General features: G+C 37.7%; 1 protein-coding gene across 1 annotated transcript; it reads right to left on the reverse strand.

The window, feature by feature from the left end:
• Positions 1–15,666: 15,666 nt before the first annotated feature.
• DEFB133 (defensin beta 133) lies at positions 15,667–18,503 on the reverse strand. The gene is made up of 2 exons (XM_027524468.1): positions 18,398–18,503; positions 15,667–15,791 (listed from the first exon to the last, which is right to left on the reverse strand). Exons 1-2 carry the CDS (start codon positions 18,501–18,503, stop codon positions 15,667–15,669), a joined length of 231 nt encoding a protein of 76 aa, XP_027380269.1.
• Between the last annotated feature and the right edge of the window lie 3,905 nt (positions 18,504–22,408).

Raw genomic sequence — 22,408 nt, forward strand, 5'->3', positions numbered from 1 at the left:
TGAAAAGTGTGCTAGTCTGTGACAGAGTACACACATATCCAGGATGCTCCGAAACACTGCTGAAACCCAGGTCTCCCTGCACCCCCTTCACTGGTCTACTTCTAATGGTTGTAACTGACATGAGAGAGAGGTCAAAGGCAAGGAAAATTCAGTTTACCTTTCATAATATTATTTTTTTCTTCTCTAGGAAAAAAAGTCCTTGCAGCAGTTTGCTAGAAGCAAAGTCACATTCAGCACAGGGACCAGTATCTAAAGCTAACTCAATCCAGGTGTCCATGGAAACTCATATCTCAGGATTTTCAGAGATTAAAATGCTTTATGTCAGAGTTATTTCAGACTTATGCTCAGTAATGTCTTGCTTAAAATTATATACAGCTTAGAATCGAAAGAACTACCAAAAGTCATTCAGTTTGACTCTGTTTTGTGGATAGGAAGACTGAGAACAAGAACAGCTAAATGAAATACCCCTGCCAATGGCTACAACACAGTTTTGAGAAAGGAGAATTTCTTACAGTTCAGTTCCAAACTTAACCAAGTTTATTTTTTCTTTCTTTTCTGCTTCGTATTCCTTCTGTGTAGAAGAGTTGAGAGACTGGAGAAAATTAATTTAAAGAAACCCTAAATCTTTTGCCATCTTTTTTCTTATAAATGTATGAGACCATACAATCAGCTCCTGAACTTTCTAGTTCTCCCTTTTATATTTTCTGTGACTTCGTATACTAGAGGCTGTTTTATTTCTCTGAGTTTATACTTCAGTCTGATTAAGTGTCAATGTGATTTTGAAGTTATGGTAAGTCTGCCTCTTCAGAGAGCTAACAAAGACGTTACTGACTTGTACGGAGAATAATACACAAGGTAAAAGACAATGAAAACTTCTATAATGGTTGCATCCCTAAATTTTCCTGAAATAGAACATTTTTTTAAATGGAAAGACTTTTAAAATTGCTAAAATGTATAACCTTATGTCTACTGTAGTACAATGTGATATATGAGCACAGTGAAGCCTCTGATGGAGATTGTGGATGACTTATGTCTACTGTAGTACAATGTGATATACGAGCACAGTGAAGCCTCTGATGGAGATTGTGGATGACTGCTCCCACGGCACTCATTCTAGTTCTTTACCAAGTCCAACCCAAGGGAGGTGAGTTGCCCTCCAGCCTTCCCTGAAGTAAATCAGTTATGTATACAAAGCCCCACTGCTCCATGGCAGCTTCTCTTCTTTCTGTCTTGAGTAATATTGATAGCTATCAACAATACAGAAGGAAGAGGGAGGGTAGGAAGTGATAAATGAAGGAAGCTTAAACTAGTAGAAGAAAGAAATTCTCATAATGTAACCTTGACCAAATCAGTTATTAGTAGTTAGAGGATTCACATCAGTGGAAACACTTTGAACTTCTTAAAATGTTGCAATGGAGAGTTAGTGGCAGGCAGCGAGGATCTGAGTTAATACCCTTTACTGAACATACAGATCAACAGGACATTAGGTAACATGCATAGTTCCAAAATATCTCTAATACAGTAATACACAGCATTAACATAAAAACATACATATATATTATACATAATACATATATGTAATTTCAGGGAAATAATTGGCAATATACAGATAAGCAAAATCTGTTTCTGAGATGGATATATTTTCTAGACAGTTTTCCTTAATTTTGCTCTGTATGTCAAATCATGTCTGGAAGAAACTTGAGAAGGGAAAATTAGCTTTGCTAACTTAATGAGGGTTAATTATCCCTAGATAGAGACATACTTTTCGTTGTGATAATTACATTAGACTGTATGAGTAGATAAAAATGAATCCAAACAGGGGAGGTGTTTCATCACTAGTCACACACTGCCTGGAATCTTGCATTTGATTCTAGAAAAGACAATGGAGTACTATGGAAATCCCCAGGCAGTTTCTAGGCAGCAGTAAATGAATGGTATGAGGATGTGAAACCATATTGTATGAAAAAGAAAATGGAGGGTTTAGCAAAAGAAATGTAAAATATAAGAGACTTTGGAGATGTCTTCAGATATTTAAAAGTTGGACTTGAGAAGGTGATTAAACTTGTTAAATAAAATCTCAAATTATAGCGCCGAGATGTGAATACTTCAGGGGAAGTGAAGACTGATCACAGGGAAGATGATTTTTAGATCTCTCAGATCAGCTATCTAAAAGTGGAACCAGTCAATCCTGGAAGTTGAAATTTCACTGTTATTGAGGTTATTCAAGAACAAGTTGAACAGTTACAAGGGTAACTATTTGGTGGGAACATGTTTGAAAGAATTCAAGCATCAAAAGCAGGATGGACTCAAAACAGAGACTGATATCTTTTAATCTTAAATACTGGTTACAAATAAATGAGCATGAAACCTGACTATTACTCCCACAAAAAACTATTTGTGTCTGATTAGTCAATTTGTATGCCAAAGAACATGAAGGATACATTTTGTGCAACCATTGAACTAATCCTACTGGAACACTTGGATCTCTAAAATGAATTGTATGGTTAGTATTAAAGCATTTAGTTGTGAGTAAATTTAAATATTATTTACTCTTCTTTTTTATTAGAGTATGCTGTTTTACAACATTGGATTATTTTCTGTTGTATAATGAAATGAATCAGCTGTATTTATACATATATCCCTTTCCTCTTGGACTTCCTTCCCACACCTCCTCCCCACCCAGCCTACTTAGGTCATCACAGAGCACTGAGCTGAGCTCCCTACTTGCTCTTCTTTCTGAGCTCATATGTGTGTGCGTGTGAGAAACAGCTAATTAATAATGATTTTGGAGTGCCTGATTTACAACAGGCTTTACTGAGTATTAGGGGTATACCAAGAATGTAGAGAGTTTTTAACCTGTTTACCTTATTTCTCTTTTCTTTTTTATTTTCCTTTCTTTGCATATTTAGACACTCCAAACATCTTGATTTTTAACTTCACACTACATATAGATTTTAGCCCAAGTTTTGTCATTTATCAGCTGAATAATCTTGGTAAAATCCCTAATGTCTTTAAGTTTTAGTCCATTTTTGTGAAGGATGATAATAGAACCAACTTCACAGTGGTAGCTCAGTGAGATATGGACATATTTCTTAGCATATAATTAGTGTTCATCCAGTCATTGCTATTGATAGCTATTGTAGTATTGTTCAAACTCAGTGTCACATCTACTCTTATAATCTTTTATTAAACCCTTCTTATTCTGGGTTCATTAGTGTCTCCAACAAACACTACTGTTCACCTCATTGTCATCACCCACTCTCTTCCATGGTTATTCTATCTTGTTATGGAAAAAGATGAGCTTTCCACTTCAGTTTAAACCTCTACACAGTCATACCTCTACTCTCAACTCTTGCTTTACATGGGGAGATGGACAAATCTATTTGATAATGTCATAGAGTTCTAGGTGTGTTAGTAGCTCAGTCATGTGCGACTCTTTGTGACCCCAGGGACAGTAGCCAGCCAGGTTCCTCTGCCCGTGGATTTCTCCAGGCGAGAATACTGGAGTGGGTAGCCCTTCCCTTCTCCAGGGGATCTTCTCTACTCAGGGATTGGACCTGGGTTTCCTGCATTGCAGGCAGATTCTTTACCATCTGAGCCATCAAGGAGGTTGGTAAAACTAACTTATTTAGTCAACCAGCTCATTTTAGAGATGAGTAACCTGGGATAACTCCGGGAGTTGGTGTTTGACCGGGAGGCCTGGCATGCTGCGATTCATGGGGTCACAAAGAGTCGAACATGACTGAGTGACTGAACTGAACTGAACTTGGAATAACAAAGACAGGTCTGACATTTTTCAGATAACAGAGCAATTAGTTAATAGGAGCAAGTTATTAACCGAGTAAAGTGCTCCTCTGCTTTGATCCAAACAGTTGTGAGTGAATTGAGACTAGGGAGAAAAAAAGAAGAAGGTCAGAATTTGATCTATAGTACTCGGTAGCATATAGGCCAATGTTTTGAGTATGAAAAAAGAAATAAATTAAGAAATAAAATAACATATTTTTATATGTTATTCTGTCCTGAGCACTAAAATAGTTTCTTTATATATAGTGCATTATTTAATCCTCTACAACAAAACCAAAACATAGAAACAAACTTTCTCTTCATTTCTTAACTGAGTCAATAAAGCTCAAAAAATTATATTTGGCTAATTTAAATACACTAATAAATAGTAGTGCTACAATTTTAACCTATGTTTTTATGAATGTAAAATTTGTGCTCTTTGGCTGCTTTTATACCAATGCTCACTCTTCCCAATCTTGGCTATTATATAATCCTAGTCCTCTAAGGCAAATAAGTCCACTTCTCCTAGGGATGTCCAAGACACTTACAGTGTATTTGTCTTCGGGAGAAGAGATAGGTATAGAAATTAACTAGGTAGGCTGTCATTCTGTGTGGTTTCCTGGGCACTAGGAAGTGTAATTTAAACAACTCATCAGGGTACTTACCCCTAACTTTATTCTACAAGAAGTTGGATCTCACTAAGAGAGATGGGGCAAAATTCCTCAAGTTCCAGGAACACAGAGAATTATTTAATACCAGAGAGGGAAAGAGTGTGGGCAAAATAATTTTTTCTATGAATATTAAGAATTGTTGGAATCTTAGATTTTTCACTGGTAACTTCAGATAACAGGAAACATTGGAGTGGCATATTCAGTCTGTATGTTATTTCTGCTTAATGCACTATCCTTTCAAAGAGAAACATTTACAAATCATCATTCAACTTTTGGAAAAAAACCCCACAATTCTCTGGTTTGTGGTATTGGTTAGTTTCTGTGTTATAAATACTCCTACATTACCTGTTTCAAGGTACCAGCATGAATTTGCTGACTGCAGAGTTGAAAGAGATATACACATTATCTTTGGTGAACCCAGTGCAAGTCCTTAGGTGCATATGACATGGATATATGGATATTTAATATAGGTACCTGAATATTTTATGTGTATGCATAGAGAAAAAAGGTCTGGGAAGATATGCAAAAATTATTTTATCAGTTTGCTCTGGAAAGAAGAGTGGGTTTAAGATAGGTCTGACAAAAGACAACTTTCTCACTTTATTCTGTATATTTTTGAATCTTTCTAAAAACATTTTATTAGCATGTATACATAAAAAGTACATGTACAATAAATTTATAGTTCAGTTTTCATAAACTGAACACTTCTAAATAGCCACTTATCCAGATCCAGAAACAACATTATCAACACTATTCATATCTCTGCCAGTCATTTAGTCCTCAACATCCCAGGAGTAACCATTATTCTGGTTTCTAACATAATAGATAACTTTGTCTGCTTTTGTAATTTGCATAAATGCTGCTGCTGCTGCTGCTAAGTTGCTTTAGTTGTGTCCGACTCTGTGCGACCCTGTGGACAGCAGCCCACCAGGCTCCTCTGTCCATAGGATTCTCCAGGTAAGAATACTGGAGTGGGTTGCCATTTCCTGGTATAACATAAATTTTGCTAGTTACTTAACTCAAATATTCAATGACATAAACATTAATTTTAATTAATGATAATAAAGGATCATTATTGATAATGACAAAATAAACTTTTTATTTATGTTAAATTATTTTGTATCTAAATTCTTTTCTATAACATTTTTGTGAAATTCATCATTAAACATACCAAGAATTCCCTGGCTGTCCAGTGATTAGGACTGGAAGCATTCATTGCCCCAGGCTTAGGACCGATCCCTGGTTGGGGAACTGAGATTTTACAAACCATGTGGTGCAGTCAAAAAAAAACAAAAAGACAAAAAGCAAGCAAAAGACATCATCAAACTTCTCAAAATAGACAACAACAATCAATAATGCTATGTGTAGTTGAAGGCCATTCATTTTTATTGCTGTATAGGATTCTATTGTGTGAATGTAATTCCATTCATTAATCATTCCACTGTTGACAGCCTCAAGTTATTTCACAAATGGAGACTGGCTACACCTACTTCTATTGATCTCTTTCCCATTTTTCTCACTACTCCCTTGGACAGCTTGAATTTAATGTAGCCCCTGAACTCTTCGTATTCTTTGGGATAAAGGCGATTTCTCTCGGAGGCCTTGATGAGTATGGTATGTCACCTCTTCAGAGACATTATGTAAGAAGTTTATAATCCTGGGTCCAGAAAAGTCAACAGAATTCAAGGTGTATTATTACTCAAATGGACTGGGAAAACGTATCTTAAAAAACAACAACAACAGCAAATCAGAGATGCAGCTCTATTTCCTAAGAAGTATTAAAGAAGTGTTAAAGAGGGAATGACATCTAAGAGAAAAGGTAATTTTGACTTTGGCCAAGTGAAGGATGAATAGGCTATAATTTTTGTGGCTATATCTATTTAGATGAATTTTATATCTAGGTGCTTTATATTTAGGTTTAAGTTAGAATGTACCCATGTCACTGGGGTTTCCTTCATTGCTCAGTGGTAAAGAATTCACATGCTTATGCAGGAGACACGGGTTTGATTCCTGGGTCGGGAAGATTCCCTGGAGAAGGAAATAACAACCCATTCTAGTATTCTTGTCCAGGAAATCCCGTGTACAGAGGAGCCTGGTGGGCTACAGTCCATGGGCTTCCAAATGGATCAGACATGATTTAGCAACTAATAGCAGCAACTGTGTCACTAAGGAGGAATGGCTTGGTGATTTTAATCTGCCAACCAGTATGATGGGCTGCTTTTAATAATTTATGGTAAGGCTAGGGCAAGTAGCTGTGGAAATATATTGATTACAGACTTTTGTTCAACTGTATTACCTGGGGCCTGAATCAGCACTGCTTCAGACCAATGTACAAGAAAGCGTGTAGGGAAGAAAGCACAAGAGGGAGTGAGAGAGGGAGAAATTCTAATTATTTCCCTACAGGACAAATGGCAGGTTCAGGCCCCTGGAGATCAAGGAAGACTTGCAGGTGATGGCTATGCCTGGTGGTGTACTTTCTGAGCAAGTACAAGCAGCAGAGATGTGAAGAGGAAAACCGACAGCCTTACCTGGAAGGAAAATAGGAGGATTCTGGTTTCATGGGTAAGTCTCATATCATTCCAAGAGTCCTACGTACTTCTGTGGAGTCTTGGCTGTGACTATGAGCTAGTGATATTCGGGAATTAATGGTACTATGTCCACAAATATACCCATAATCTGGAAAAGTACTAATGATTTCTATTGAATCCATACTTCACTTATAATGAAACTGAGTCTACGAAAAAGTTGGAAATCCAAAGAAGTATGGTATGGCAGTTCTTGGAATCCCAACAAGAATGCACGTAATAATAAGAAAAAATAATAATGTTTTGATTGTGTCATGATGATTTCACAACTTTTGTCTAGAGAGGAAATTCTAATATCTTTTTGTAGATTTAGCCACAGTTTGCAAGTGGTACTGGGATATAAGACTTCTTTCTAATGATCTCATGCTGGTAGTATTGGAACCTAGTGTTGAGGCATAGAATTACTTTAGAAGAGATTCTGAAACAATAGGTTAAAAATAGTGCTTTTTCTATCAAAATGGATGAAATTTTTTGGTTGAATAAAAGATATATTCTAGAGATGTCACTCTTCCTTCTACAATTCTCCTTGTCTCAACCCAAATATAGAAAGTGTGATGTATCTCACAAATATCTGTACCAGATCCTTGCAGAATCAATTTTTCAAAATTTAGTATAAATGTATAGCCTAACATACTTATTAAGAATTTCCCAAATAGAGACATTTTATAAAGCAAAGATATATGCATAAATAATACTTCTTTTATTATGATTATAACCTTATGATGAATATTTCAGGGAGTTTATTATTCAGTGACCACTTAATAGAAAAAAATGGAGGAATAGTAAAATTATTTAAACATTTTTTCTATCACAAAGAGGTTTGTGGTTTCGTGTCAGAGAAAAACACCTGGGAAATAATTCTGAAAGCTATTTTTCTTTTCTGGTCAAATTTAGTATATGGATATGTTGCTAGGATAGAACATAGGTGTCAGTGTATAACTACACTCCAAAATAAATATATACATTATATAAATTTACTAAGGTTTTGTATATTGGAGTTCTAGCTATTCAAGATTTTCTGAAGATCACATTAACATAATGAATTTTTAATCATCAGTTTTTTTTAGGGTTTCTCATGGATTTAGGGCTTCCCTGGTGGCTCAGAGGTTAAAGCATCTGCCTGCAATGCGGGAGACCTGAGTTCGATCCTTGGGTTGGAAGATCCCCTGGAGAAGGAAATGGCAACCCACTCCAGTATTTTTGCCTGGAGAATCCCACGGACGGAGGAGCTTGGTGGGCTACAGTCCACGGGGTTGCAAAGAGTCAGATACGACTGAGCGACTTCACTTTCACTTTCATGTGGATTTACTCTTTTTGATGCCACAATGAGAAAATTTCAATTTTAGGATGCAAGACATAATCAGAAGGTTTTTTCATGTTATAACTACAGAGACTATAATCCAAGTATTATTTCATCCAGGAAATTTTTAAAAACTGGTTTTAAGGGGTTTTATTTTATATTATGGGTGCTGTTAAAGCCAAAGGTGGAGAAATAGAAAACTCTTCATAAAAATATAACTATCATCATGCAGTCTGAAGAATGAGGAATTTCACAGGCTAAAAATAAGAAAGAACATTTTAAAAAATATAGCTCAACAAGTAGTCTTGCAGCTCTGTGTGTCACCAGATGTGAGGCGCTGAAAATATTAGGAAGAATAGGCCACTGTGAAACTGACAGAATAAATATTCTATACAAATGAGAAATCAGCATGCTTAGGATTGAGAGTGGCTTTAGAAATTTTCTTTTCTAAAGATATGCCTGGGGAAGTTGTGCCGCAACTTCTACACTACTGGCCAAAGAGAAGAGGGGCTCCAGACAATCCACACTGGCAATTAGAACAGAGGAACATCCATAATCCAAACTTGAAAACTACAAGGAGCATGATAAATCCAGAGTCTGACTGGATTCTGAAATTAGAAACTAAAATTGTCATGAAAAGGAGAAAAATTGTTCTAAAGTTTCAAGGACACAAAAATACAGTTCAGTAGTAATTTAAGGAAACAGGTAAGGGTTGATTACCAAAGCTCACGTAAAGATGATTTTAGAAACAGCAAAAAAGAAAGGCCGGACCTGAACGACAGCTCTGGCAGGAACTATTGAGAGAAGTTGGCTGAGGCTGTGACTAGGGATCCTCCTTTGGGATGGGGGTTGAAATTAGTATTTGTGGCTTCGTTATAAAGTCACTTAAATGAACTTTCCACACAAAGCTGAGTTTGACAGTCAACCTCCAGTCTGATACTTAAATAACTTTCTAGAATCTTAAGTATGTCACCGAGGAACACTAGAAACCTAGTGTGAGCAAGCTCGTCTTTTACCTGGTGGAGAGAAGGAGGAATTACTGCACTACCCATGAGGACTTCTGGACTATTTTGTCCTAATTAAGATTCTGCCACCCATGTGCAGCAAGCTTCATCTAGTTCTGCTCATCTCCATTGTAGGAATGCACTCTAACACCATCTCTCATTTGTAATTCTCCAACAGCCTCTGAATTTATCTAGATGTACACACCCTTGGTCTTCCATTCCCTACACAACAGTCACAGAGCTCTCTTTTGTTTCGCTTTCTGTACTCTTCCCCCTTAAGCTCTCATATACTTCCCTTGACCATTCACGACCTTGGCTCACCCAAGCGTTCACCTTCATATATTTTTCTAATACTACTCTTCCTTTATTTAGCAACCACATTGAATTTTTCTGTTACTTATACTATGTCTTTGCCCTTTTCTACCTCAGGACTGTATACATTTACCTACTGCATTTACCAGAAACATCTATAATTATTCTTCTCAACATGTGCCCCTTCTCAACTCTATGGTAACATCCAGCTTATCTTTTTCATGTTCTTCAGATCCTAGTTTAAATGCTATTTTCTCAATACAATCTTTCCAGAGCCCCTTACTTCAAGGTAAATTTAGAACTTAGATTTCTTCTACTTTAGCACATGTCATACTAATAAATATATATTTAATAGTTACAGCTTTCATGGAAACTATATTATTTTCCATTCAGTGTTACACCCCAAGTGCCTAACCCATGTTGACTGATTTATTTTTTAGTTTAAAAAATGTATCCATATATTTACTGGTGTCTTCACCACACTGCATGTGGGATCTTGGTTCCCCAATCAGGGATCAAACCTAGGAACCAGCATCGAAAGTGCAGAGCCCCAGCCACTGGACTGCCAAAGTATTCTAATAGTGATTGATTTGATTCCTATCGACTCTTTCTGTAACTTAAGTAGGGACTAACCTGAAAGACAAACATCACATTAGGTATGTGCCATGGACATGGGGAAGCAGGGCTGACTATAGGGCTGGAGCAAGTCTGTATTGGCAAGAATTGAAAGAGCAGTTTCAAATAGTATTTATGGACTGGAATAAATGTACTTATAGATGGAGATGATAAGGAAGTAGTCTTGTCCTTTAGGTGATGCTAACAATGATCACAAACAATATAGGGGAAGTCAGGATATGAGGATGAGAACAAGAGAAGACAGAATTATGCTGATAGTGTTGAATTTAAGAAGTCTACAGAGTTTTCATGGGAGAAAGCAATGGCACCCCACTCCAGTACTCTTGCCTGGAAAATCCCACGGACGGAGGAGCCTGGTGGGCTGCTGTCCATGGGGTCGCTAAGAGTCGGACATGACTGAGTGACTTCACTTTCACTTTTTACTTTCACACATTAGAGAAGGAAATGGCATCCCACTCCAGTGTTCTTGCCTGGAGAATCCCAGGGACAGGGGAGCCTGGTGGGCTGCAGTCTACGAGGTCGCATAGAGTTGGACACGACTGAAGCGACTTAGCAGCAGCAGCACAGAGTTTTCATAAGATATCCAATAGGCAGAGTTGCATCTTGAGCCAAAGAAATAAGTGAAGATTAGAGACACAGAGTTGGGATTCATTTCAAGTGATTGAAACAGTGCTTATAAATACGTTTGTTCAGGACTTTATTCTTAAGAAGTAGGCTGAAGGTGTGCTCCTGGGATGTTGACAGTGTTTGTTCTATTGTGACACAAGAAGCCCACAGAATTTAATTATGCTTGAGAATAAAATGATTAGAAACTCTTACATTTTTCAATATTATTATTATCTGCCCCTAAATCTTTAGCTTAGCAAAAGCAGTTTGAATTTGGAGATTTTAAAACATAAACATAGCTACTATTATTGTTCATCTTTTGGCTTGCTATTCTTTATTCTCCAAGAGACTTATGACTTGGGAAATATTAATATGTAGTACCTTAGAGTAAAGCTTTAAGTTTCTTGTCTTTGAGCTTTATCACTAAGTTATCCTAGCCTGCTTCCCTGATAGCTCAGTTGGTAAAGAATAGTCTCAATTCCTGGGTCTGGAAGATCCTCTGGAGAAGGGTTAAGCTACACTCTAGTATTCCTGGGCTCCCCTTGTGGCTCAGCTGGTAAAGAATTTGCCTGCAATGTGGGAGACCTGGGTTCAATTCCCTGGAGAAGGGAAAAGCTACCCACTCCAGTATTCTGGCCTGGAGAATTCCATGGACTGTATAGTTCATGGGGTTGCAAGGAGTCCGACACAACTGAGTGACTTTCACTTTCACTATATACCAGATAGTGTTTTACTTGAATTAGCTCTTTTAATTTTGTCAAAGTTATTCAGTGAGTGTATTATTATTTTTATCTTATAAATAAAGACTTTCAGGCATAGAGAGCTGCTAATAATTTTTGTTCAAGCTAATAATTTTTGTTCAAATCACATGGCTCAGAACATAGTTAAGTTGAGAATCAAACTCAACAAATCTAACTTCAGAACATGAATACTTAATCACTATGGTAATACTCTTCCCCCACCTTCCTGACTCAAGTGTCTTACTCCTAGAGAAACCTCTAGCTTCTTAATCCCTATTTTGGAAACAAAATAAAATTATTGGTTCCTCAATCAAACCTTTAGCCATCAACAGATATGCACAGGGACAGTGCATATCTTTCACTCATGGGTTTAATTTTATTTGTTAAGATGCTAAGGATACTGGAGTGAGTTGCTACTTCCTTCTCCAGGGACTCTTCTCAACCCAGGGATTGAAACTGGGTCTCCTACATTGCAGGCGGTCTCCTGTCCTGTCAGTTCTCAAATTGGCCAAGTCCATGTCAAAATAAAAGCGAATAGGTTGTGGCTGGACTCTTGTAACCTAGGAAATGATTGATAAGAAGCAGCAGCACAATAAGCTCTTTTCTGTCTCTTTTGATATCCTTCTGAGTTAACACTGAAAAGTACAAACACAATATAATATTATAACATGGGAGTTTATCTTGAAGTCTTACTAGTATTTGTTTTATTCAATATGTGGAGCATAATTTGGGAATAAAACATTTGCAAGAATGTCTCAAATTGGTCAGCCTTTGTCTTTAGGTCAGCCTTTATCTCTGTACACCTGGATTATTTCAATCAACTCCCATCAGTTCTCCCTGTACCCATGTGTTCTAGGTATGCTTGCTACCCTATGCCGGGGCACAGTATAGATTTACTATATGCTTTGTTATCCTGTGGGCAATAGGGAACCAGTGAAATGTGCTTTCTCAGTTTCTTTCACTAGCTGAGAGACTCATTATATTTATTATTTGACAAAAAATGATTCCCAGATTTAATAACAGCTAAGATTGGGTAGATGACACCACCCTTGTGGCAGAAAGTGAAGAGGAACTAAAAAGCCTCTTGATGAAGGTGAAAGTGAAGAGTGAAAAAGTTGCCTTAAAGCTCAACATTCAGAAAACGAAGATCATGGCATCTGGTCCCATCACTTCATGGGAAATAGATGGGGAAACAGTGGAAACAGTGTCAGACTTTATTTTTGGGGTCTCCAAAATCACTGCAGATGGTGATTGCAGCCATGAAACTAAAAGATGCTTACTCCTTGGAAGGAAAGTTATGACCAACCTAGATAGCATATTCAAAAATAGAGACGTTATTTTACCAACAAAGGTCTGTCTAGTCAAGGCTATGGTTTTTCCAGTGGTCATGTAAGGATGTGACAGTTGGACTGTGAAGAAAACTGAGCACTGAAGAATTGATGCTTTTGAAGTGTAGTGTTGGAGAAGACTCTTGAGAGTCCCTTGGACTGCAAGGAGATCCAACCAGTCCATTCTAAAGGAGATTAGTTCTGGGTGTTCTTTGGAAGGAATGATGCTAAAGCTGAAACTCCAATACTTTGGCCACCTCATGCGAAGAGTTGACTCATTGGAAAAGACGCTGATGCTGGGAGGGATTGGGGGCAGGAGGAGAAGGGGACGACAGAGGATGAGATGGCTGGATTGCATCACTGACTCAGACAAGAGTTTGGGTGAACTCCGGGAGTTGGTGATGGACAGGGAGGCCTGGCGTGCTGCAATTCATGGGTTGGCAAAGAGTCGGACATGACTGAGCAACTGAACTGAACTGAAGACTAGGCTGTTGAAATTAAATCTAGGAATTATCAAGAAAGATGTCCCAGTTGTCAGTGTGTACTTCAAGTTCTAGTTCTGAGAGCTGGACTCCTCCTTTCCAAGTGCAGTATTTAATGCCCGGCAGAATTCCCTCTCTAGCTTTGTCCTTTCTGCTTCTCATGTACAAAGGAGCCAAGAAGAAAAACATTCAAAATACAGCTCTTTATGTATTGTCAGACAGAAATCTGGCTGAAGGAGAGGTGGGAAAACCTCTGAATGGGACCCAAAGCCTCATCTTGTTCTTTGTTCCTATAGTTGGTGGAAAGAGATCTGGCTTTATACCTTGAAAAACTCCCTGATTTGTCATTGCACACAACTCACAAACAGAATTTTACACGGTGCTATATATTATAGTAGTGGTTACTCAACATTTCAACTTTATAAAATCTTTCCCAGCATCAGGGTCTTTTACAATGAGTCGGCTCTCCACATCGGCTCTCCACGATGGCCAAAGTATTGGAGCTTCAGCTTCAGCATCAGTCCTTCCAAGGAAGATTAGTGGCTATGTCTTATTTCCAGATGTGGCATCTTTTTAAAGTTCCATGTGTGTATATGTCAATCTCAGTTTCTCAATTCACTATTGATGCACAATTGATACTATGTATATATACTAGATAACTAATGTGAACTAACTGCATAGCATGGGGAACTCAATACTCTGTGGTGACCTAAATGGGAAGGAAATCCAAAAAATGGGGGATGTATGTATACATATAGCTTCTTCCTTTTTCTGTATAGTAGAAAATAACACAGCATTGTAAAGCAATTATACTCCAATAAAAATAATAAATAAATATAATTCCTTGTGTAAGAGAAAAAATGGAACAGTGAGAGACTTTATTTTTGGGGGCTCCAAAATCACTGCAGATGGTGACAACAGCCATGAAATTAAAAGATGCTTGCTCCTTGGAAGAAAAGCTATGACAAACCTAGGCAGCAGATTAAAAAGCAGAGACATTGTTTTGCTGACAAAATTTCATCTAGTCAAAGCTATGGTTTTTCCAGTAGTCATCTATGGATGTGAGAGTTGGACCATAAAGCCGAGCACCAAAGAACCGATGCTTTTGAACTGTGGTGTTGGAGAAGACTCTTGAGAGTCCCTTGGACTGCAAGGAGATCAAACCAGTCAATCCTAAAGGAAATCAGTCCTGAATATTCATTGGTAGGACTGATGGTGAAGCTAAAGCTCCAATACTTTGGCCACCTGATGCGAAGAACTGACTCATTGGAAAAGACCCTGATGCTGGGAAAGATTGAAGGCAGGAAGAGAAAGGGATGACAGAGGATGAGATGGTTGGATGGCATCATCGACTCAATGGACATGAGTTTGAGCAAGCTCCAAGAGTTGGTGATGGACAGGGAAGCCTGGCATGCTGCAGTCCATGGGGTCGCAAACAGGTGGACACGACTGAGCAACTGAACTGAAGAGAACAAATGCATGAAACTGAAGGGTTGGACTGACTCCTGGACTTCCTGATTGTAGTGAATCAAGTCACGTCCCTTGATCTATAATCTGATGAAGATCCTATTTGTTCCATTTCTTTGGTCTCTTTCAACTTCTCATTCATTTGGAGAAGTGCTCCTAGCAGTTTGGATACCTTTGAATTGAAGGCTCCTAATAATAATAAATATTTTGGTGTCATTTAGCATTCTCCTGCCTGGAGAAGGCAATGGCACCCCACTCCAGTACTCTTGCCTGGAAAATCCCATGGACGGAGGAGCCTGGTAGGCTACAGACCATGGGGTCACGAAGAGTTGGACATGACTGAGCGACTTCACGTTCACTTTTCCCTTTCATGCATTGGAGAAGGAAATGGCAACCCACTCCATTGTTCTTGCCTGGAGAATCCCAGGGACAGGGGAGCCTGGTGGGCCACCATCTATGGGGTCACACAGAGTCGGACACGACTGAAGCGACTTAGCATCAACAGCATTCTCCAGCCAGTTAATAGAGAATTTATATCCAAAATAATGAAATGGTTTTCACAGAACCACCCAACATATTTTTTAAAAGATATCAGATCCTTAAAAGAGAAATTAGTTCCTCAAACGATGCCATGTGACCAAGAAAACAACACATACTGTGCAGGAGTGGTTAGTAATTCAGGCTCATTTATTACTAATCCTGATACTCACTGTATTTTATTTTTCAGGGATGTTGATTTTTATTTCAGACTTCTATATACCACAGTTGGCATTTAGTTTTGTGCAGAAACGAACTGGTGTTTCAAAATTGTGGCATGCAAGCCTACATTTGCCTCTCTTGAGAAAACAACTATAGGTGTCTTTCATGGCACATTTCACTGTTAAAAGGAAAAAAAAAGCACATAAACCACTTAGTTATTATATGTGACATAGGGCCCCGAACATGGAATAAATCAGTTGTTGATATGAAATTTATTATAACATCTGCACATGCTAAGATTCCTCCCCTCACTCCCTTTACAATAGAGTTTTAAGAAGTCATTTATTTCACTGTTTATCCAACCATGACAGTTTTGTGATTTGTTGTCTGCTCTCTCTGCAACTTTTGGCCGGGCCTGCTACCGGCTACAGCTTACTTCTCCATGAAAATTTATAAATAGTTGTTGTTAAATCCAGAATAGCTTTGCAGCAGACAATGTATATTCCTAAGTGTAACCTACCCACCTGATTACTTTTTCCTCTAATTCAAAAGAAATTAAATATTTAAATTTTTTACTTTACAAGTCAAGAATGGGAAAATCAATTCATGTTGTTTAAATAGCTCTCTTGCTTTTATCTTTAGAACTCTCTCTGATAGGAAGAATGAATAGAACCCTAGCAGGCACTGGGTTAAGAGGGATTCTTGAACACACACAGATCTGAGGCTTTCAGGGAAGAAGGAAACACTGTACTAGTGATTCCATGCATGAGCAGCCTTAGATACACAGTGAAGAAGTGTAAAATCACTTAGCATTTCCTTTTTTTTTTTTTCCAGAATCTCCTCCTTTATAAAGTACTCAAATTCTCCTTGATCACAACATATACCAATGAACAGAATCATCCATATCATGGATGGAAGACTTGCTGTTTCACCTCTTCAAGAAATGCTTGCATTTTTAAATGAGTCACCAACAGAGGGAAACTCACAAAGTAAAAACATTAAATGTAATGGTGAATTATCAGGTATCCGCAAAGAAGGTATACAAACAGTGGTCTTCGCTCTTCACCTAGAATCTTACTTTATAGGATCCAGTTGTGGTGGAGTTGATGGTACTGGTAACCTGATATATATTGATGCCCTCAGATTTCAGCAAACTTAAGCTAGCATAAGATCTCTGTTACTCTGGATAACTAGGCCGTATAGGGAAAAAGTCAAACCCATATTACATTGACTTTTTTTTTTCATATATTTTAGTCCATGTAATATCACTGTTCCACTGTATAAATTAATGATGTCTCTTTATTTATAATATCTAGGGAGATGTTATTTATTGCTTTTGATGCTGGAGGGAAAAGACATTATCTCACCAGCTTAAAAATGCATCCTCAAATTATACCATCCTACATGAGGGGTGTGAAGCATGTATGTCAACTTAATTGGAATTTACAAATAACAGAAGATGACAGCTGTCAAGCACCAGTATGAGGAAAAGAATAGCATTATTTAAGTGGCAATTCTAAATTAGCATATTTCCACTAGTAACAAAAACAACAAATATCTTTTCTCTAGATAACAGCTATTGCATCATATAAAAATTCATATTTATGCACAAGAAGGAATTGCAAATTTTTCAACTTTTAGATTAAACCATGCACATAAACACGTCTCTTAGGTTTCTGAAGATACTGAAAATGTCATGAAGGTTTTCACATAAGTTTTTCAAAAGCAGATGACATGAGGGACACATGTAAATCATGATCACATGATTGAAAGTAATATTTTATTACCCAAATGTGGTTGCTCTGTATACTAGTCTTTTCTATTTTAAGGAAACCTTTGTTTGGGGTTGGTATAAAGCAAAACATGATTTTAATTCTGTTTGTTCTGAGTTTAGAAAGATGTCATACAATAACAATTCTCATAATTTTCATCTGAGAAATTTTATTTTAATTGCAAAATAGTTGAAGTCATTTGACTCTTTTCTCCAAGATATTTAGGTTTTTGAGTTTTAAATTTACCCAAAGGTAGACTTAACTGTTAGAGAATTTGGTTTCATTTATACTATTAAGGAATGGAATGTAAGTTCAATTAGTAAATTATTGAAATTCTAGCCACTTCTAGATAAAAATTCCCCATAGTTTTATTTGTTTGCTTGTTTGTTTTGTTTGGTTTTAAGGTGAATGGAATTATTTTTTGGGGTATGTGTTTTTACAGTGTTCTTATATATACAACAAACAAACAAACTTCTTTTTCTATCCTAAGTAGCCCAAAATACATCAGAACAACCCATCCAATGATCTCTATCAAGACACATCGGGTACACAACTCAAGCACATGAAATCCAACAGAGAAACTTTGCGTTTTATTCTCCAATGGAGGTCAAAGTAGAGTTTCTTCCTCCAAAATGAGGCACCAAGAAGTTACTTTCTTTCTCAGACATTTCAAAACAATGTAAAAGTAATCAAAATATTTCAGAAGGACATCATCATAGTCGATATTAGGCACTTTGCATATTTACATATCTGTAATCCTCATGATAATATTATTAAATAGATGTACTTACTACACTTAATTCATGGTATTGTGGCCAAATCTATCATTCAGTGTATGTTAGTGAAAAATACACTGTTACTGCACAACGCACAGTGCCTCACTGTTTCTCAAGGATCCAGACGATTATACTTTAATATCCTATCTACTTGGTCTTTCTGGATGGCCAGCCTAGACTGAGAACAAAGCATTTGCTCAAGTCCTTAAACTCTCTCCCATAATAATATAACTCACCAGGAACCTTTTTAGTAAGATCACAAGTCCTTTCTGTAAGACTTACTTCTGGGGCTATCACAAACCACTCTCTTGGCAATTCAGTCACTCTATCTCCAGCTGACATCAACCAAAACTTATCCCTCTATAAAGATTTCAACCACTCAATTAACTTTTCCAATTTTCCTGGTGACAGTGGGGCCAGGAAGAAAAATACAACGAAGAGAAGGACAGGAATCTTCACGACTGAACAAAGTCAGTTAAGTCAGCAGCTCTGAAGTCTTTCAGTAAGAAGGTGGAGAGTGTATCTTTTTATATTTCTCTTCCTACAGTGATATGAATTTAGTCATTCATGTTTATCAAAGTTAACACTCCTGTTTAGCAGTGCCTGGGGCAAAAGTACTGGACATTGCTTCTCCTTTATCTTTTTTTGTTTTGTTTTGCATTTTTACATCTTTATTCCAGTTATTCTGTCCTCAATGTTTGCATTTGGCAGTATTTTTCCATTTTGCTACATAGACTCTGTTACATCATTTTTAATGGTTAATATTTTATTAACTAAATATCCCAACACTTCTCCTTTATCTTGATAATATAAAGGGCTTAAGATGTTGCCAGCAGATTATCATGATTTTTAGTAGCTAGTTGTTTAAATAATCCCATATCACTGGAATTTCTTACAGGAGGTCTGAGGAGTATAAATATGACAGTGTGATCTTTTATTTTCTTTTTTTATTGCTTAAGAAACTATGCAAAAATAAACCACTGAATTTTAAAAGTAGCAGAAATTTTTTTCTGCTAATTTATTACTTCTGCTGTTAGAATCTTTCCCCCTGTGATCTATAGTTATTGTTAAAACCCTCTTCAGCATTACAGAAATAAATAATTCTTTGCTGTCTCTCACATGCAATGTGGATTTTAAAACACAATAGGTATAAGAGAATTTCACAATGAATACTTGCATTCACACACATCTTTTCTTCTTCTTTGAAGTTGCTCAGTCATGTCAGACTCTTTGCGACCCCGTGGACTATAGCCTACCAGGCTTCTCTGTCCATGGGATTCTCCAGGCAAGAATAGTGGAGTGGGTTACCATTTCCTTCTCCAGGGGATCTTTATGACACAGGGATCGAATCCGGGTCTTCCGCATTGTAGGCAGACACTTTAACCTCTAAGCCACCAGGAACGCCCATTCACACACATATATACACAGCCAAATAATAATGTGTGTAATGTCATATTTGTAAAATGCCAAATGATGACATCTTCAATAAATACTTACTAGGAGAATTATTTGAATGGTGTACGTAAGTAGTTATTTTATATATGGTCATATAAAGGAGATATTTAGCTAAAGATTCAAGTCAAGTTTTGCTTTGTGGTTCTTTTTTTAAGATCCAGAAGTAATAGGATTATTGGAAAATGTATTTACCATGAAATTAAAAAGACACTTACTCCTTGGAAGGAAAGTTATGACCAACCTAGATAGCATATTGAAAAGCAGAGACATTACTTTGCCAACAAAGGTCCGTCTAGTCAAGGCTGTGGTTTTTCCAGGAGTCATGCATGGATGTGAGAGTTGGACTGGGAAGAAAGCTGAGCACCGAAGAATTGATGCTTTTCAACTGTGGTGTTGGAGAAGACTCTTGAGAGTCCCTTGGACTGCAAGGAGATCCAACCAGTCCATTCTGAAGGAGATCAGCCCTGGGATTTCTTTGGAAGGAATGATGCTAAAGCTGAAACTCCAGTACTTTGGCCACCTCATGCGAAGAGTTGACTCATTGGAAAAGACTCTGATGCTGGGAGGGATTGGGGACAGGAGGAGAAGGGAACGACAGAGGATGAGATGGCTGGATGGCATCACCGACTCAATGGACGTGAGTATGAATAAACTCTGGGAGTTGGTGATGGACAGGGAGGCCTGGAGTGCTGCGATTCATGGTGCCACCAATGGTGGCAAAGAGTCGGACATGACTGAGTGACTGAACTGAACTGAACTGATTAAACAGCTGTGTTACTGAAATGCCCAATTTAAAGGCATTCCATTTCTCTATTCTTAGAAAGCAAGGAAAGTTTCTCTATTAAAGATAAAAAAATTCAATAAACCTCCTTATGCTTAATTTCTGAACCAAGAAACCTGAAACAGATTTCCAGATTATCCAATAGGTGTTATACAGGAAACTGTTGAATTCCTAGGACCAATCGTGAAGCAAATTTGCAAAAATAGTATAGGTCTTCCAAAAGATACTTATTCTTAGGGTATGTTCAAAACCTTGATAATTATTCTAAGTGAATCTTGATAGCTTCAGATTTGATATGACCTTCAGTCCAAAGAATGCTATCAAACCTCTGGTGCTCATCTAAGACCGATGTTTTTAGGACATAGTTTCATTTTCAGCACACTAGTACTGCAGGCATCTTTTAAGTGTCTTTTAATTAATTAGTTAAAAGATGCTTGCTCCTTGGAAGAAAAGTGATGACCAACATAGACACCATGTTAAAAAGCAGAGACATTACTTTGCCAACAAAGATCCCTCTAGTCAAAGCTATGGTTTTTCCAGTAGTCATGTATGAATGTGAGAGTTGGACTATAAAGAAAACTGAGCACTGAAGAATTGAGAAAACTCTTGAGAGTCAGTTGGACAACAAGGAGATCCAACCAGTCCATCTTAAAGGACATCAGTCTTGAATATTCATTGGAAGGACTGATACTGAAGCTGAAACTCCAATACTTTGGCCACCTGATGTGAAGAACTGACTCATTGGAAAAGACCCTGATGCTGGGAAAGATTGAAGGCAGGAGGAAAAGGGGAAGACAGAGGATGAGAAGGTTGGATGGCATAACTGACTCAATGGACATGAGTTTGAGTAAGCTCCAGGAGTTGGAGAAATCATAAAAACTCATTAAAGGAGAAATTTGAGTAAGCTCCAACTCCTGGAGCTTACTCAAATTTCTCCTTTAATGAATTTTTGTGATTTCTGCAGTTGATGGAGTCTCAAAGAGTTGCACATGACTGAGTGACTAAACTGACTGACTGAGTCATTGCAAAGGCTACCTTTGCTGCTACAGAAATCACAAAAACTCATTAAAGGAGAAATGAGTATGAGAATAGCAAAAGAACATCTTCTCCATATACCGTGGGTTCCTTTGGTGGACCTCTTTTTAATCTGGGAAGAGTAATTGTCTAGAAGTTATGGTACCTGATTTCTTTTCCTTATGTTCTGTGTGTGTGTGTGCTCTGCCACTTCAGTCATGTCTGACTCTTTGCAACCCCATGGACCATAGTCCTCCAGGCTCCTCTGTCTATGGACTTCTCCAGGCAAGGATACTGGAATGGGTTGCCATGCCCTCCTCCAGGGGATCTTACCAACCTAGGGATTGAACCCATGTCTCCTGCATCTCCTGCATAGCAGACAGATTCTGAGCCACCAGGGAAGCCCCTTTCTTAAGTTACTGATTTGTTAAGAAACATTTTGGTCAATTTATCTAACTAGGCTTCTCATCCTTTTCATTGTTGTTGTTCAGTCATTAAGTCATGTCCAACTCTTTGTGACCCCATGGACTGCAGCAGGTCATGCTCCCCTGACCTGCACTATATCCTAGAGTTTGCTCAAACTCCTGTCCATTGAGTCAGTGATGCTGTCTAACCATCTTAACCTCAGCCAACCCCTTATCTTTTCGCCTTCACTCTTTCCCAACATTAGGGTCTTTTCCAATGAATTAGCTCTTTGCATCAGGTGGCCAAAGTATTGGAGCTTCAGCATCAACATCAGTCCTTCCAATGAATATTCAGGGTTGATTTCCTTTAGGACTGACTAGTTTGATCTCCTTTCAATACAAGAGACTCTCAAGAGTCTTCTCCACTGCCACAATTCAAAAGCATTTCTTTGGTACTCAACCTTCTTTATGGTCCAACTCTCACATTTGTATAAGACTAATAGAATGACTATATAGCTTTGACTATGTTTTGATTGTTGAGCAATAAAAGCTAACATTTGGCACTGTTTTCAACTATTTCTATATGTTAACTC

Source organism: Bos indicus x Bos taurus, chromosome 23, assembly GCF_003369695.1.
Source record: "Bos indicus x Bos taurus breed Angus x Brahman F1 hybrid chromosome 23, Bos_hybrid_MaternalHap_v2.0, whole genome shotgun sequence".
Lineage (NCBI taxonomy): Eukaryota > Metazoa > Chordata > Mammalia > Artiodactyla > Bovidae > Bos > Bos indicus x Bos taurus.

What these genes read in the sequence shown, in the direction of transcription:
- DEFB133 (XM_027524468.1), bottom strand. Translation starts at nt 18,503, where the DNA reads ATGTCAGCTGGAGATAGAGTGACTGAATTGCCAAGAGAGTGGTTTGTG. An exon ending in TCTTACTAAAAAGGTTCCTG is followed by an intron (nt 15,792 to 18,397) that starts GTGAGTTATATT and finishes TCCTTTTAACAG; the next exon opens with TGAAATGTGCCATGAAAGAC.